The 15,435-nt window shown below is 34.4% G+C and overlaps 1 protein-coding gene across 1 annotated transcript in view; it reads left to right on the top strand.

Annotated features, from left to right (window-relative positions):
* Positions 1 to 15,435, top strand: part of TRPM7 (transient receptor potential cation channel subfamily M member 7) — a 118,528-nt gene that overhangs the window by 21,597 nt on the left and 81,496 nt on the right. The window contains exons 4-9 of the mRNA XM_079767471.1: positions 3,598 to 3,796; positions 6,258 to 6,471; positions 10,825 to 10,949; positions 11,779 to 11,950; positions 13,191 to 13,365; positions 15,205 to 15,328. Of these exons, the coding sequence (XP_079623597.1) occupies positions 3,598 to 3,796; positions 6,258 to 6,471; positions 10,825 to 10,949; positions 11,779 to 11,950; positions 13,191 to 13,365; positions 15,205 to 15,328 (1,009 nt within the window). The remainder of the gene's footprint in view (positions 1 to 3,597; positions 3,797 to 6,257; positions 6,472 to 10,824; positions 10,950 to 11,778; positions 11,951 to 13,190; positions 13,366 to 15,204; positions 15,329 to 15,435) is intronic.

Raw genomic sequence — 15,435 nt, 5'->3', positions numbered from 1 at the left:
TTCATATTTTCCACCAAATTGACAAGTTTTCAGCTGTTGTTTCTTAAATTATTTTCCTGCCTTATTCTGTTTTCTCTTTTCCTTATGGGACTATAGTAATACCTATGTTAGATTGCTTGATGTTTTCCACAGGTCACTGGTGCCATTTTTTAAAATCAAAACTTTTTTACATTTATTAAATTTACAGAGTGGCCAGATTATTATGATCTCTGAACACATAATAATCTGGCCACTCAGTGTATATCCCATATAATAAAAGGCTAATATGCAAATTATTCCCTTGACCAGGAGTTCGACCAGCACGGACCCCACCAATGCACGAATTCATGCACCGGGCCTCTAATAGATATATACACACACACTGAGTGGCCAGATTATTATGTGTTCAGAGATCATAATAATCTGGCCACTCAGTGTATACTGATCTGTATTTTGGTTCACTTAATCTCATATCTGCACTTTTCAAAATGTTTTGCCCATCCGGTGAACTTTTTATTTCATGGATTATTTTAAAAAAATTTTTCATGCATTATATTTTTTAATTCTAGAATTTCCACTTGATTCTTTGCTTGTATCTTTCCAATTTTCCTAACACCATTTATTTATATTTTTAGGTAATAATGGTTTGATAATACCACAATATTAATAAGCCATTATTGCATTAAGCCACTTATAAAGGGTAATTTTTATATTTCTCTGTTACATTCTGATCTTTATTTATTTGCTATACATAACTACTCGTGTAAATAATTGAATATCAAATGCATAGTAAATGCCTTTCATTGTGTGCACACAATAATCAATATGAGAAAACTAAAAATATTAAATTTTTTGAGAAAGAAAATATATACAGATATTTCCTTTGAAAATGTTAACCTGGGAATTTTTGTATATTTTATCATAGATATAAAGATACAGAGTTATATAGATGGTGGCATGTTGTTTTTAGTGTTTAATACTAATAACTAATTTATTTTTTTTGCTAATTTGATGTTGATTATATAATTTCAGAATTTTAAGCAAAAAGTTCCACCTACCACAAATACCCATTTCCCAGAAGGACGGCATTTAAACTACCTAGCCAACACCATTTATTGCATGGACTGTCTTTACCCCATTGTATGTTCTTTCCTTCTTTGTCAAATATTAATTGACCAAATAGGTGTGGGTTTATTTCCGGGCTTCCTATGCTGTCCCATTAATCTGTGTCTTCTTATGACAGTATCATGCTGTTTTGAATACTATAGCCGTATAGTATAGTTTGATATCAGGTGGCCTGATAATTCCAACTTTGTTTTCCCCCTCAAAATTGCTGTGGCTATTCAGGGTCTTTTATGGTTCCTTATACATTTTTGGATTATTTGTTCTACTTTTGTGAAACATGTTATTGGTATTTTCATAGAAATTGCATTGAAACTATAGATTGCTTTGGTTTGTGAGGACATTTTAATGATATTAGTTCTTATCTGTGATTATGGTATATTCTTCTTTTAGTAGTATCTTCTTTGATTTCTTTTCTCAGTGTCTTATTTTCTGAGTACAGGTCTTTTATCTCCTTGGTTAAATTTATTCCTAGGATTCTAATTTGATAGTTTTTTTCCTTTTAGTATTTTAAAGATGTAACAGTAAGTTTTTGGCTTGCATGTTTTGTAATAAGATACCTACTGTCATTCTTTGTTTTTCTGTACACAGTGTGACACTTGTAGTCTGGCTGCTTTTAAGATTTTATTACTGGCTTTTAGCGGTGTTGTATTGTGATTTCCTCAAGCTTATTTTGCTTATTCCCTATTGAACTGCTCAGATTTGTCAGTCAAATAGTTTTCAAATTATTATTTCTATTCCCTCCATTCTGGTGATTTATGTATATGTTGAGCTACTTGAAATTATTCCACAAGTCACTAATGTTCTTACTCCTTTTGTTCCCCCGGTATTTTCTCTCTGTTTCATTTTGGGTAGATATGATTGCTGTCTTCAAGTTCACTGTTGTTGTTTTTTGTAGTGTCTAATATGTTATAAATCTAACCCTAGGACATTTTCATTTCAGATATTTATTTAGCTATCCTAGTTGGGGTAGCCTATATAATAAAAGCCTAATATGCTAAGGATCCGGTTGTCTGGTTGTTCGTTCAACCAATCAAAGCATAATATGCTAATGATATGCTAAGGCTGCTCAACCACTCCCTATGACATGCACTGACCACCAGGGGACAGTCGGCCAGTCGCTGTGATGTGCACTGACCACCAGGGGGCAGACGCTCCGACCGATAGGTTAGCTTGCTGCTGGGGTCCAGCCGATAGGGACTGAGCGAGTTGGGCCAGACACGCCCTGGAGGCCTCCCGTGGTCTCTTCCTGGCTGGCCAACCTCCCGAGTCCCTCCCTGACCCTGATCATGCACAGGTGGGGTCCTCTTCCTGGCCTGCGCCCCTTCGCAATCCAGGACCCCTCGGGGGATGTTGGAGAGCTGGTTTCTACCCAATCCCGCAGGCCAGGCCAAGGAACCCCACTGGTGCATGAATTTGTGCACTGGACCTCTAGTTTTAAAAATAAAACCTTTCCAATTCCTCCCTCATCCTGTTAATGTTTTCCTCTAATTTTTCCAAACATATTCTTAATACTTTGAACTTATTTATAATGGCTGTTTAGTGTCCTTTTCTGCTAATCTCATTACCTCAGTACAATTTCTGGGTCTTCATTACTGATATTTTTTCACTTATATTTTCCTGCTTTTTTGATTGCCTTGTAATTTCTGATGGTTGCTGCACACTGTGAATTTTATGTTTCGGGTACTGGGTTTTGTTGTATTCCACTAGCTTTGGACTTACTTTAGCATGCAGTTAAGTAACTTTGGGTTAGTTTGGTCCTTTCAAGTCTTGCTCTTAAACTCTGTCAGGGCATATGCAGTCTTGGTCTTATTTAACCTTTCTAGTAGGCATTACTCTCCTGAGGACCCTATTACATTATAGACCTCCTATATTATGAGATCTCTTGATTCTTTCTGACAGAAACACTAAACTATTGCCTGTCTTTTGTGAACTTTAGAAATTATATAGCCTACTGCTGTCTAGCAGTTCTTAACATATCCTTGGGTATATAAATTAATTTGTATTTTCTTGAATTCTGTATACATGGTATCATATAAATATGCACTCTTTGGTGGCATCCAGCTTTTTTCATTCAGCATGATGATTTTGAGATACATCATATTATTGTGTCTATTAGTGGTTCATTTCTTTCTGTGTTTGAATACTATTTCTATTATATAACTACTAGAAGCCCAGTGCGCAAAATCGCGTGGCTCACCACGCTTGCAGCCCTGCCCACCCGTGCCAGTTTTTGGTCATTACGCTGTTAGGGCCACAGGCTTTTTATGTATATAGATACTATATTTTGTAGATGCTCACACTAAATTTAGATGAATATATCATTATATACTAAATGTATTTGTACTATTTCAGTGCTGTAGTGAAGATATTATTTTAGCTATATTAAAATCAAAAGCTCAAGTTATTTTTGTATTCTTTGATTCATTCATTTTAATTTAGTTTTTCATTGACTAGTTTTTTTAAAGTCTTTTTAATTTTATTGTTTTTCTTTAGGTGTTTTTGTGGTCGCTTGGTCAAGCAACATGCTTGTTTTACTGCAAGTCTTGCCATGAAATACTCAGATGTGAAATTGGGTGACCATTTTAATCAGGCATTAGAAGAATGGTCTGTGGAAAAGCATACAGAACAGAGCCCAACAGATGCTTATGGAGTCATAAATTTTCAAGGGGGTTCTCATTCCTACAGAGCTAAAGTATGTCACATATTTGATTTATTTACTTCATTTATGTTGTTATTTAAATAATATATACTTGTTATCTGACAGTTTATATAATGCTATGTCAGGAAACCAGTCCCAGTAATTCTTTGATATATTTTTAAGTTCTTTGTAGAAGTGCATAAAATATATAATTGTTATATCTTGGTGACTTGAACCTTTTATCATTATAAAATATCTTTATTTTTTGTCAGTTTTATTGACTAAGCCTGCTTTTTCAGTAATCAGTATAGCTAATTTTTTCTTTTCTTTTACTGTTAACCTTTCCTTACGGTTAAGGGTTTCTTTAAAAAAATTAAAAAAATAGTGTCTACTGTCTCATTTTTTCTTTGTTCCCTTTTCTTATGTCTTTGGATTAAATATTTTTTATTATTTTCCTCCTTATTAGCATGTTATTTACACATTTTTTTATTTTTATATTCTCTTTTAAAAAATATTTTTTTAAATTGATTTCAGAGAGGAAGGGAGAGGGGGAGAGTTATAGAAACATCAATGATGAGAAATAATCATTGATCGGCTGCTTCCTTCACGTCCCCACTGGGGATGGAGCCCGCAACCTGGGCATGTGCCCCAACCAGGGAATCAAACCATGACCTCCTGGTTAATAGGTTTACATTTAACCACTGAGCCACGCCAGCCAGGCTTACAGTATTCTTATAAACAGTATGAATACATTTTTAATTTGTTGCTATTATAAATTAGTACTTTTACTACTTTCTGACAATGCAATATCCTTTAGAACATTTGTAAGTGCATTTACTTTGCTTATGGCTTACGTGCTTTTTGTTGGCATGAGTTTTATTTGTGTATTTTAAACCTCAAAACATAATTGTTTTTCATTTAGATTTACCAACATTTTATTCTTTACATTGTTCTGCCTGCCTCCTTCTCTTGACAGAAAAATAGTGCCAGTTGGTGGTCCCATCTCTAAAAGTTTTCCTATTCTCATGGATCCTTAATCTACAAGTTCTCATTGCCTTGGTAGCCCTCTGATGCCTCAAAATAGATGTTACTTACCTACTTTTAGTTTTTCTAGTTTCCAGAGGCAGAGATGGTCCAAAGCAATCTAGTTCATTGCCAGAAGTAGAATTCCTCATTTATTCTTAACATAATCTTTTTTTAAAAAAATTTAGCTTTAGAGTGTTTTCCAAACACTACTGTATATACTGTATTAATTATAATAATTAAACTAAACTAATGCAGAAATACTTAGTATAGAACAAATCTTTTTCAAAGCATTCTCAAGGGACTCTAGAATATTAATCAGTGTTGAAGAATTCTGATATTTTGGGATATTTTTTCATTGGTGTTTGATATTTGTAATGGAATGGGCAATATATTGTTTTGCAAAGAACCTTTCTTAAAGATGTTTAAAAGTGTTTTTTCTTCCAACACCTGAATATTTCAGTTTTCTTATGAGCTGAATCATATATGTGCATTAGACAAAGACAATGAAGTAGAGTGGTCATAGCAAGTAAATTTTGTGATGTCACTTAAGAGAAATATAATTTTTAAAATATACTAAATCAGAGGATATGGTGGTTTATTTTCTATAGAATGATTTAAAAAAAAAACTAAACTGGTAAATCCATCTGAATACCTTAGAATATTGAGTAAAATTTATTATTTTCAGTAATTTGTGGATTAAATCTACAATTACTTCCAACAAGGGAAACAATAATTTATATTAAAAATATTTTTGGCCCTAACCAGTTTGGCTCAGTGAATAGAGCGTCGGCCTGTGGACTGAAGGGTCCCAGGTTTGATTCCGGTCAAGGGCATGTACCTTGGTTGTGGGCACATCCCCAGTAGGGAGTGTGCAGGAGGCAGCTGATCGATGTTTCTAACTCTCTAACCCTCTCCCTTCCTCTCTGTAAAAAAAGATCAATAAAATATATTTTTAAAAAAAGAGTGAAAAAAATATTTTTGTTACTTTACTGCATGGTCACAGTTCTACTATAAATGGATTCTATCATTGACAAAAACTTTCAAATAGATAATTTAGTATTTGCTTTTCTTGATAGCAAGAGTTGTAGAAGTCTCCATTTTTCATCATTTTTCTTTTTTCCCATCATTGTAGTTATTAGCCTTAATACCTCTCATTCACTCCATACTCATAGTTAAACAAGCTAATAAATACTCTGGATAAATTTGTAAATTGGATAAACTAATTGAATTTATATAAGCAGAAAGTGTAACACAATTAAATTGTAAAAATTAGAATGCCACTACTTCTATAGCTTGTACAAAATGGCTTTCCAACTTTAAAATCATTTGCTCTTGCTTATTCAAAGTGTAACTATATTAAAAGCACCCTATGAAATCTACTTTATAGTAATCTGATTAAAATAAAAGTTTTCTAAAGTTGTGTAACGTTGTATTATGAAACCTATGAACATAGTCAATTATTTTGTCTTTTTAAAAATCTTTTTTTTAGTATGTCAGACTATCATATGACACCAAAACTGAAGTCATTCTGCAACTTCTGCTTAAAGAATGGCAAATAGAATTACCCAAACTTGTTATCTCTGTACATGGGGGCATGCAGAAATTTGAGCTTCACCCACGAATCAAGCAGTTGCTTGGAAAAGGTCTTATTAAAGCTGCAGTTACAACTGGAGCCTGGATTTTAACTGGAGGAGTAAACACAGGTACTGTGATGATTATACTAATTTTATTTAGTGTGTTTATAATTTTTTCAGAATATCAATTAGATATTTGAAACAATAGTCAACATTGAATATAAATATATTCAGTTTTTCTGTTAAATAATCTATAGTTTCTATATATAAATGGTAACTGTAAAAATATTTGTGTTTTTTTTGTTTAGTTTTTTTAAAAAATAATACATTTTAGAACAGGGGTTGGCAAACTATGGCCTATCTACCAAATCCAGTTCACTCCTTGTTTTTGTAAATAAAGGTTTATTGGAACATAGCTGCACTCATTTGGTGTTGTGTTATTTATGGCTACTTTTGTGCTAGTTTAGCTGTGACAGAGACTGTATATTTTGCAAAGCCTAAAATATTTACTATTTGGCCCTTTACAAAAAAAGGTTACTAACCCCTACTATAGAACAAAGTATTATTATTCCTGTCACTTTCTGGCTATTGGTAAATTGGTATAAGAATGGAATCTAGCCCTAACCAGTTTGGCTCATTGGATAGAGCGTCGACCTGCGGACTGAAGGGTCCTAGGTTCGATTCCGGTCATGGGCATGTACCTTGGTTGCGGGCACATCCCCAGTGGGGGGTGTGCAGGAGGCAGCTGATTGATGTTTCTCTCTCATCGATGTTTCTAGCTCTCTATCCCTCTCCCTTCCTCTCTGTAAAAAAATCAATAAAATATATATTATAAAAAAAATATAAAAAAGAATGGAATCTAGCCCTAACTGGTTTGGCTCAGTGGATAGAGTGTCGGCCTGTGGACTGAAGGGTCCCAGGTTCGATTCCTGCACCTTGGTTGCAGGCATATCCCCAGTAGGGGGTGTGCAGGAGGCAGCTGATGGATGTTTCTCTCTCATCGATGTTTCTAACCCTCTATCTCTCTCCCTTCCTCTTTGTAAAAAATCAATAATAATATTAAAAGAATGGAATCCATTGCCTAGCCAGTAGTAAGAAGTAGCTTTCAAAATTAATTTTTAATGTACTATAATCTTTCATTCTAAGTCTTCCCTATCACATCTAAGGGTTAGATATAAGAAAGACCAATTTATTTTACTGTCCAAAGTAAAACAATTATTAATTTAAATTAGCTTGGTAATATCTAATTCATTACCAACAACTGTTTTTAAAGCCTTACTGTGTATTAAGTATTCTTCTGGCTGCTGAAAATATAGCGCTCCACAAAACAAAATATTTACCTTCATGCAGATTACATTCTGGTGGAGAGGATGCAGATAACAAGCAGATAACTAAATGTATAATATTTTAGTTTCTCTGAGTATTATTTTTTCTCAGGCAAGAGAAACAAAAAATAAATAAATGGGATTACATCAAACTAAAAGGTTTTTGCTTGGCAAAGGAACCCATCAACAAAATTAAAAGACAAACCACTCAACAGGAAAAGCTACTCACCACTGATACATCCGATAAGAGGTTAATATCCAAAATATATTTGTTTATTTAAAAAATATATTTTTATTGATTTCAGAGATGGAGAGGTTGAGAGAGAGAAACATCAATAATTAGAGAGAATCATTGATTGGTTGCCTCCTGCACACCCCTCACTGGGAATTGAGCCTGCAATCCATGTCAAGAATCGAACCGTGACCTCCTGGTTCATAGGTCAACACTCAACTACTGATCTATGCTGGTTGGCCAATATCCAAAATTTATAAAGAACTCAGAACAACTCAACACTAAAAGAACAAATAATTCATTTAAAAATAGGCAAAGGACCTGAATAGACATTTCTCAAAGAGGACATATAGATGGCTAATAGTCATGAAAAGATGGTTATTAATAATCAGAAAAATGCAAATTAAAACCACCTCACACCCGTCAGAATGGCTATCATCAATACATCAACAAGTGTTGGTGAGAATGTGGAGGAAAGGGAACCATTATGCATTGTTGGTGGGAATGCAGATTAATACAGCCACTATGAAAACAGTATGGAGTTGCCTCAAAAAATTAAAAATGGAACTGCCTTATGTTCCAGAAATTCCATTTCTAGGTTTATATCCGAAGAAACCCAAAACACTTATCTGAAAGAATATGTTCATTCCTATGTTCATTGCAGTGATATTTTCAATAGCCAAGATATGGAAGCAACCCAAGTGCCGATCAGTAGATTAGTGGATAAAGTAAATGTGGTACATATATACAGTGGAATATTACTCGGCCATAAAAAATGAAATGTTAACCATTTGCAACAGCATGTATGGACCCTAGAGGGTAAAGTGAAATAGATCAGTCAGAGAAAGACAATAACATATGATTTCACTTATATGTGGGAATCTAAAGAACAATATAAATGCAGAAACAAAACAGAAACAGAGTCATAGATACAGGGAATAGACTGATGGTTGCCAGAGGGGAGGTGGGTTTATGGGACTGGGGGAAAAGGTGAAGTGAGAAGTACAGTTTGGTAGTTATAAAATAGTCATGGGGATGTCTAGTACAGCATAGGAAATACAGTCACTAATATTGTAACTATGTATGGTGCCAGGTAGGTACTGGAAATATCAGGTGGAACACTTTGTAAAGTATATGATTAATCATTATGCTGTACACTTGAAACTAATACAACATAATATGATGTAAACTGTTATTGAAAAAAAAGAATAAAACCTATGTTGAACTCATACAAATGTATAATAAGTTAGATTGTAAGTGCTATGCAGACACATGAAATATAATGTAGAGATGATGGGGACGGTGGAGAGGGCTTCACTAATAAATTGACAGTTGAGTAGAGATGGAAGAAAATGAAGGAGTAAGATAAGAGTAATGTGGAGCCCAGCATTTCCTATCTAATAAAAGAGTAATATGCAAATTACTATGTTCATTGCAGTAATATTTTCATTAGCCAAGGAGGGCAGTTAGGGGTGACCCAGGCCAGCAGAGGAGGGAAGTTGGGGGCGACCGGGCCTGTAGGGAAGGGCAGTTTTGGGCAACCCAGGCCTGCAGGGGAGAGCAGTTGGGGGGGACCAGGCCTGCAGGGGAGGGCAGTTAGGGGTGACCAGGCTATTGAAAATATCACTGCAATGATATTAGTAATTTGGATATCCCTACCTGGATTGGGCCTAAACGGGCAGTCGGACATCCCTCGAGAGGTCCCAGTTTGGAGAGGGTGCAGGCTGGGCTGAGGGACACCCCCCTCGCCCCTCCCCCCATGCATGAATTTTGTGCACCAGGCCTCTAGTAAAGAACAAACAGCTAGTGTGTTGGGAGAATAGTAATAAGGGGTCATTCAGTATAGCTGGAGTGGAAAGAGCAAGAAGTACTAGGTGATAAGATCAAAAAGTTTTGGGTGTGTGATGGTGGTGAAGATTGGGTAGCGTGGTGAATACCAGGGACAATAGGAAGATCTTTATAGAAGGCCTTGTAGTCCATTTTAATCACTTGTGACTTTTTCTCTGAATGAGAAGGGATGGTTTTAAGCAGAGTTGATATGAGCAAAGATCACTTGTATGATATTTTGAAAGTAAATACCAAAATGCCAAATGCCATAACAAAAGACCACAAGATTAGGGTAGCTTGAACAAAAGAAATTTATTTTCTCATATTTCTCTAGGTCCAAGATCAAGATGTTAGCAGGTTTTGTTCCTTCCGAGGCCTTTCTTCTTGGCATTCAGATGGTGACCTTTTCATTGTGTCCTGTCGTAGCCTTTCCTCTGTGCATGTGCGTCCATGGTGCCTCCTTTTCTGTCTCTTTTTTCCTGTAAGGACACCTGTCAGGTTGGATTTGGACCCACCCTAACCACCTCATTTTGATGTAATAACCTCTCTAAGGGACCTATTTCCAAATACAGTCATATTTTTAGGTACTGGGATTAGGATTTCAACATGGGAATTTTGGGGAGGATCAGTTAAGCTCATAACAAATTATAATGAGGACTTATGTGGTCTTTTGAATTGTCTTCTATTATTCTCCCAGGTTTTGATTCATTAGGAAGCTTTTGCAATTATTTGGGGTGTGTGTTGGTGTATGTGTGTTGCTTATAGTCCTAAGCCATACTTTTTGTTTTTTGAGATGTTGTGTAGAGCAGTAACAAAAAATGATAGTTACTTACATTGAAGAATCTAAGAGAGAACTAAGCATAAGAACAGGTAAAAGTTTTATATGTGTTTTAGGCAGTTGTAGTGATCTGAAATTGTAGTTTTTTTTCTCTTTGGTCCTTGAGTTTTCTTTGTAAGTTTGTTCTTTTTACCTTGTTGCCTTTTGTCTTGTATATGTTAAGAAAATATCACAAATTGTAATGTTACAGATGGAGCACATGATTGTTCTGAACACAATAAAGACTTTCAGATAAAGTGAATTCTATTTTGTATGAACAGGTGTGGCCAAACATGTTGGTGATGCCCTCAAAGAACATGCTTCCAGATCATCTCGGAAGATTTGCACTATTGGAATAGCTCCATGGGGAGTGATTGAAAATAGAAATGATCTTGTTGGGAGAGATGTAAGAATGATTTTTAAATTTCTTGTATTCAAACTTACTTATAAGCACAATTAAAATAAAGATCTTTTAGTCCACGTAAAATATTCTTGAACATACAATACTTTTCAAATTACCTTTTTAAAAGTATTTCTCTAAGGTTTCCTTCTGATCATTTTGAATATACAGTCATAGATAACAAGTACTAGTAATTGTCATTATAGTGTTAGTAGATTTCGGTTTCTGTCTTTTTAAAATAATTATTTCACACTTTTTCCATTTCATGCCAGTCTTTATAATTAAATTTTTAATGATTACATAATATTAAGAGTTAATTTTATTTTACTGAGTAGTAATCAAATGCTTTGAATAGGTTAAAGATGTAAATTGGCTATGTATATGAAGAGACTGTCAAAAAGAAATGACTAATTTATAATGATCACTTTTAAATGTTATTAAATTTCTAATATCAATTTTAAAGATCCTATTTATGGCTAGAAAAATAGCAATATGACTTTTGATTGCTTTTATTTAGTGTGCTTTATATAAACTAATTGTGTTTTTTTCACATTATTTACTTACTTATATGCTGCTGCTTCCTTTGCATGTGACAATGAAATATATTCTGTAATAAGAGTAAAAATTTAGTTGTATCATTCAGCCAATTACTGATTAATCTTTGGCTGCTTAAAAGCTAGTGCTTTTTGATGTATTCTTTGACACTTTCTATTTGTTGCCATAGGTAAATGGAATTTTATCTTACTTCCCTTTATAGATTATTTCAGTTTATTTTTACTTTATATTATGTTATATTTAATCTTTCCCACTATCTCTTATATTTGATATTGTTTAGGTGGTTGCTCCTTATCAAACCTTATTGAACCCTCTGAGCAAATTGAATGTTCTGAATAATCTACATTCCCATTTCATATTGGTGGATGATGGCACTGTTGGAAAGTATGGAGCAGAAGTCAGGCTGAGAAGAGAACTTGAAAAAACTGTTAATCAGCAAAGAATTCATGCTAGTAAGGGAATTTATAAATTCGTTACTGAAATTATAAATTCGTTGTTGAAATTATTCTGGGCTATATTAATTGCCAGCAACATAGAATGTTCTTTGAAGTGCTGGTTTTATTATATAGCAAGACAGCATGTGAAACAACCAAGAATGACTGACCTTAGATAAATAAGGTGACCTAGGAAAAGAAGCCTGAGGCCAATATCTGAGGATACTCATATATTGAGGTCAAAGCCACAAAGATGCATTGGAAGTTCTGTTGCCATTGTAATCCTATTGCAGCCCAAAGAATTCAGAAATAATCTTAATGTGTGATATAGTCTAATGCATGACTTTGAAATTCAAGATGAAGAGTAAAAGAGGAAAAAATGCTTTATTGCAAAGTAAGAATAACCTTGCTTAAAGTTTTTAATATGAGTAGTATCACTTTTTGGTAGGTGTTTCTTAAAAGTTGGTATTCTTAATACTGATCTTTTTCAACCATGATCAAACTTTTTGGTTCCCCCTACATCCAGATTTTTGTTTCAAAAAGGAGAAATTGTGTAATCTTAGGAAACCAAGAAGGTGAGCTCTATGACAAAGGGAAATTCAAAATTATAGAACATTGTATTCAAATTATGATGGAGTCTTAGCATTTCTTTTTAAAATTACAAATGTTTTAATCCTGTTATTATGTATGTTTTGAATTCTCTTGCTGCATTGCAGGTTACTAAAAACAAAAATTGATATTCTTTACTAAATTCATTTCTTACTCTTGTAGAGGTCTTGTATTTTATTAATCAGTTCCCTTTATGTAATCCTAATTCTGTCATTAATGTCTGTATTAATGTCTCAATTAATTGGAATAAAAAATATACATTTTAATAATAAAAACAAACATATTAGAAATTCAACTAGAAGCAAACTCTAAAACAAATTAATGTCACACATTTCTTACCAAGAGTACGTGAAATATACAAAATATTTTTACTTTTCAGAAAATACATAAATTCTAGTGTATGTCTAATTATACATTGGATTTTCTAATTTTGTCTATTAAAACAGAGTTTAAGTCAGTGAAAAAGTAACTTATTCAGTATTTAATTTATGCCAGACTAGTATCATATTGAATGCTTAAAATGAAGTCAACACTGTATTGAAAGAAATTATATTGTCCTTTTATTTTTATTTTGTTTTTGATTGAATATAAAATAAGATTAAATTACTGATTTTGCCTAATATCTTAACGAATCTTTTCCTTTTTTTAGGAATTGGTCAAGGTGTCCCTGTGGTGGCACTTATATTTGAAGGTGGGCCAAATGTTATCCTCACAGTTTTGGAATACCTTCAGGAAAGTCCTCCTGTTCCAGTTGTCATATGTGAGGGAACAGGCAGAGCTGCAGATCTACTAGCGTATATTCATAAACAAACAGAAGAAGGAGGGTAAGTGTATGATTACAACAAGTTTTTAATAACTATATAAGGAGGCTTGTGGTGTTTTAGAATATTAGATTCATTTCAGTATGTTATGAACATGAGAATTTGAAGTTTAATATAATACCTTGTTAAGGCTTGAGGGAATAGTTTGACACATTATTGGAATGAGTTAAAATATATGAATCTTTATAAGGTACAGTTTTGTAAGATCTGTCAGATATACAGAGGCACATATCTTTTGACCCAGTAGTTCCATTTCTGGTTCTTATTTCTGCAGATGTACTTGTACATATATGAATAACATGTATAGTTACTTGTTATGGCATTGTTTGTAATAGTAAAAGATTGTAACAATATAGAACATATATCAAAGGGACTAGGTAAATAAGTTATAGTCTGTCTGCACAATGGAATAGTTTGTAACTGAGTAAGGTTGGCATCTGTGTACTAGATTTGGGAAGATTATTAAAATATATATGCAGAATAAGGAAAATGCAGAGTAGCATGTATATTGTGCTATACCTTTTATGTAGGAAGGAAAGAGAAGATAATTATTTGTCTATATAGAAAGAGATCCTGGAAAGTTATACACACTAATAGTATTCCTTTTCAGCAGTTGAGGTGAAACTGGGCAAATGGAAGACAGTGGGAAGGAGAACTTTCATTATGAATTTTTACATATTTATGTTTAGAGTGTTTCATATTATACTAGAGGCCTGGTGCACGAATTTGTGCACAGGTAGGGTCCCTAGGCCTGGCCGGCGATCAGGACTGATCGGGGCTGTCTCTCCCAGTCCCGATTGAGGTCTGCCTGCCGTTGGGGGAGGGACCATGAGAGTTGGCCTGCCAGCTGCGGGGAGGGACTGTGGGAGGTTAGCCTGCCAGGGGGAGGGACTGCGGGAGGTTGGCCGACTGCAGGGAGCAACCAGGGGAGGTTGGCTGTGGGAGCACACTGACCACCAGGGGACACGTCTGCCCCCTGGAGGTCAGTATGCGTCATAGTGACTGGTTGACTAGTCGTTCTGGTCGTTCAGTTGTAAGGGTTACTTAGGCTTTGTGTGTGTGTGTGTGTGTGTGTGTGTGTGTGTGTGTGTATACATATATACATGTGTGTATATATATATATATATATATTTTTTTAATTTCTTTATTGGTTAAAGTTTTACAAATGTGTCCTTATTCCCCCATTACCTTCCTACCCTCCCACTCATGCTTAAAATATATTTTATTGATTTTTTATGGAGAGGATGGGAGAGGGAGAGAGAGTTAGAAACATTGGTGAGAGAGAAACATCAATCAGCTGCCTTCCTGCACACCCCCCACTGGGGATGTGCCCGCAACCAAGGTACATGCCCTTGACCGGAATCGAACCTGGGACCTTTGAGTCCGCAGGCCAAAGCTCTATCCACTGAGCAAAACTGGTTAGGGCTAGGCTTTTATATATATAGATTTTTGAGCCATGTAAATATAATACCAGTTGAGAAAAAGAGATAAAAATGTGCATGAGCTTGTGTTTAAGACATTTTGGTGAAATACTGCTATACATACCACATTATCTTAAAACTATCTTTATATAATATCTTATAGAATATGAGTATTAATATTGAAACACATACCTTATAAAAAACTTGGAAATATTTCAAAGAGAAAAATCATTCCATTCCATTTCCCCCTTTATGACTTATAGTGGGAGTTTCATGAAGGAGCAAATTTCACCGAGGGTCAAGTACTTAATATTAATAAAGTAGCTTTAAAAGTCTTGAATGGATCTACCTGTATTTCATATTAGATTCTAGAAATGAAAATGTAAATCAGTGAATTAAGTTATGCTTCCTCTTACTCTAGGAATCTTCCTGATGCAGCAGAACCTGATATTATTTCAACCATCAAAAAAACATTTAACTTCGGCCAGAGTGAAGCAGTTCATTTATTTCAGACATTGATGGAGTGCATGAAAAGAAAGGAGCTTGTAAGTAGATTTTAGCCTTTTAATTCAAAGAACATTGCAAATTGGTGAGAAACTTGTGTTTCATTTAGATTTTAAGACTTTAAATCTTTTTTAACCATGTAAAGGTA

This window comes from Cnephaeus nilssonii (genome assembly GCF_951640355.1).
Source record: "Cnephaeus nilssonii genome assembly, chromosome: 4".
Classification (NCBI taxonomy): domain Eukaryota; kingdom Metazoa; phylum Chordata; class Mammalia; order Chiroptera; family Vespertilionidae; genus Cnephaeus; species Cnephaeus nilssonii.
The sequence above is the reverse complement of the archived record's forward strand: the minus strand, read 5'-3'. Positions and strand labels throughout refer to the sequence as shown.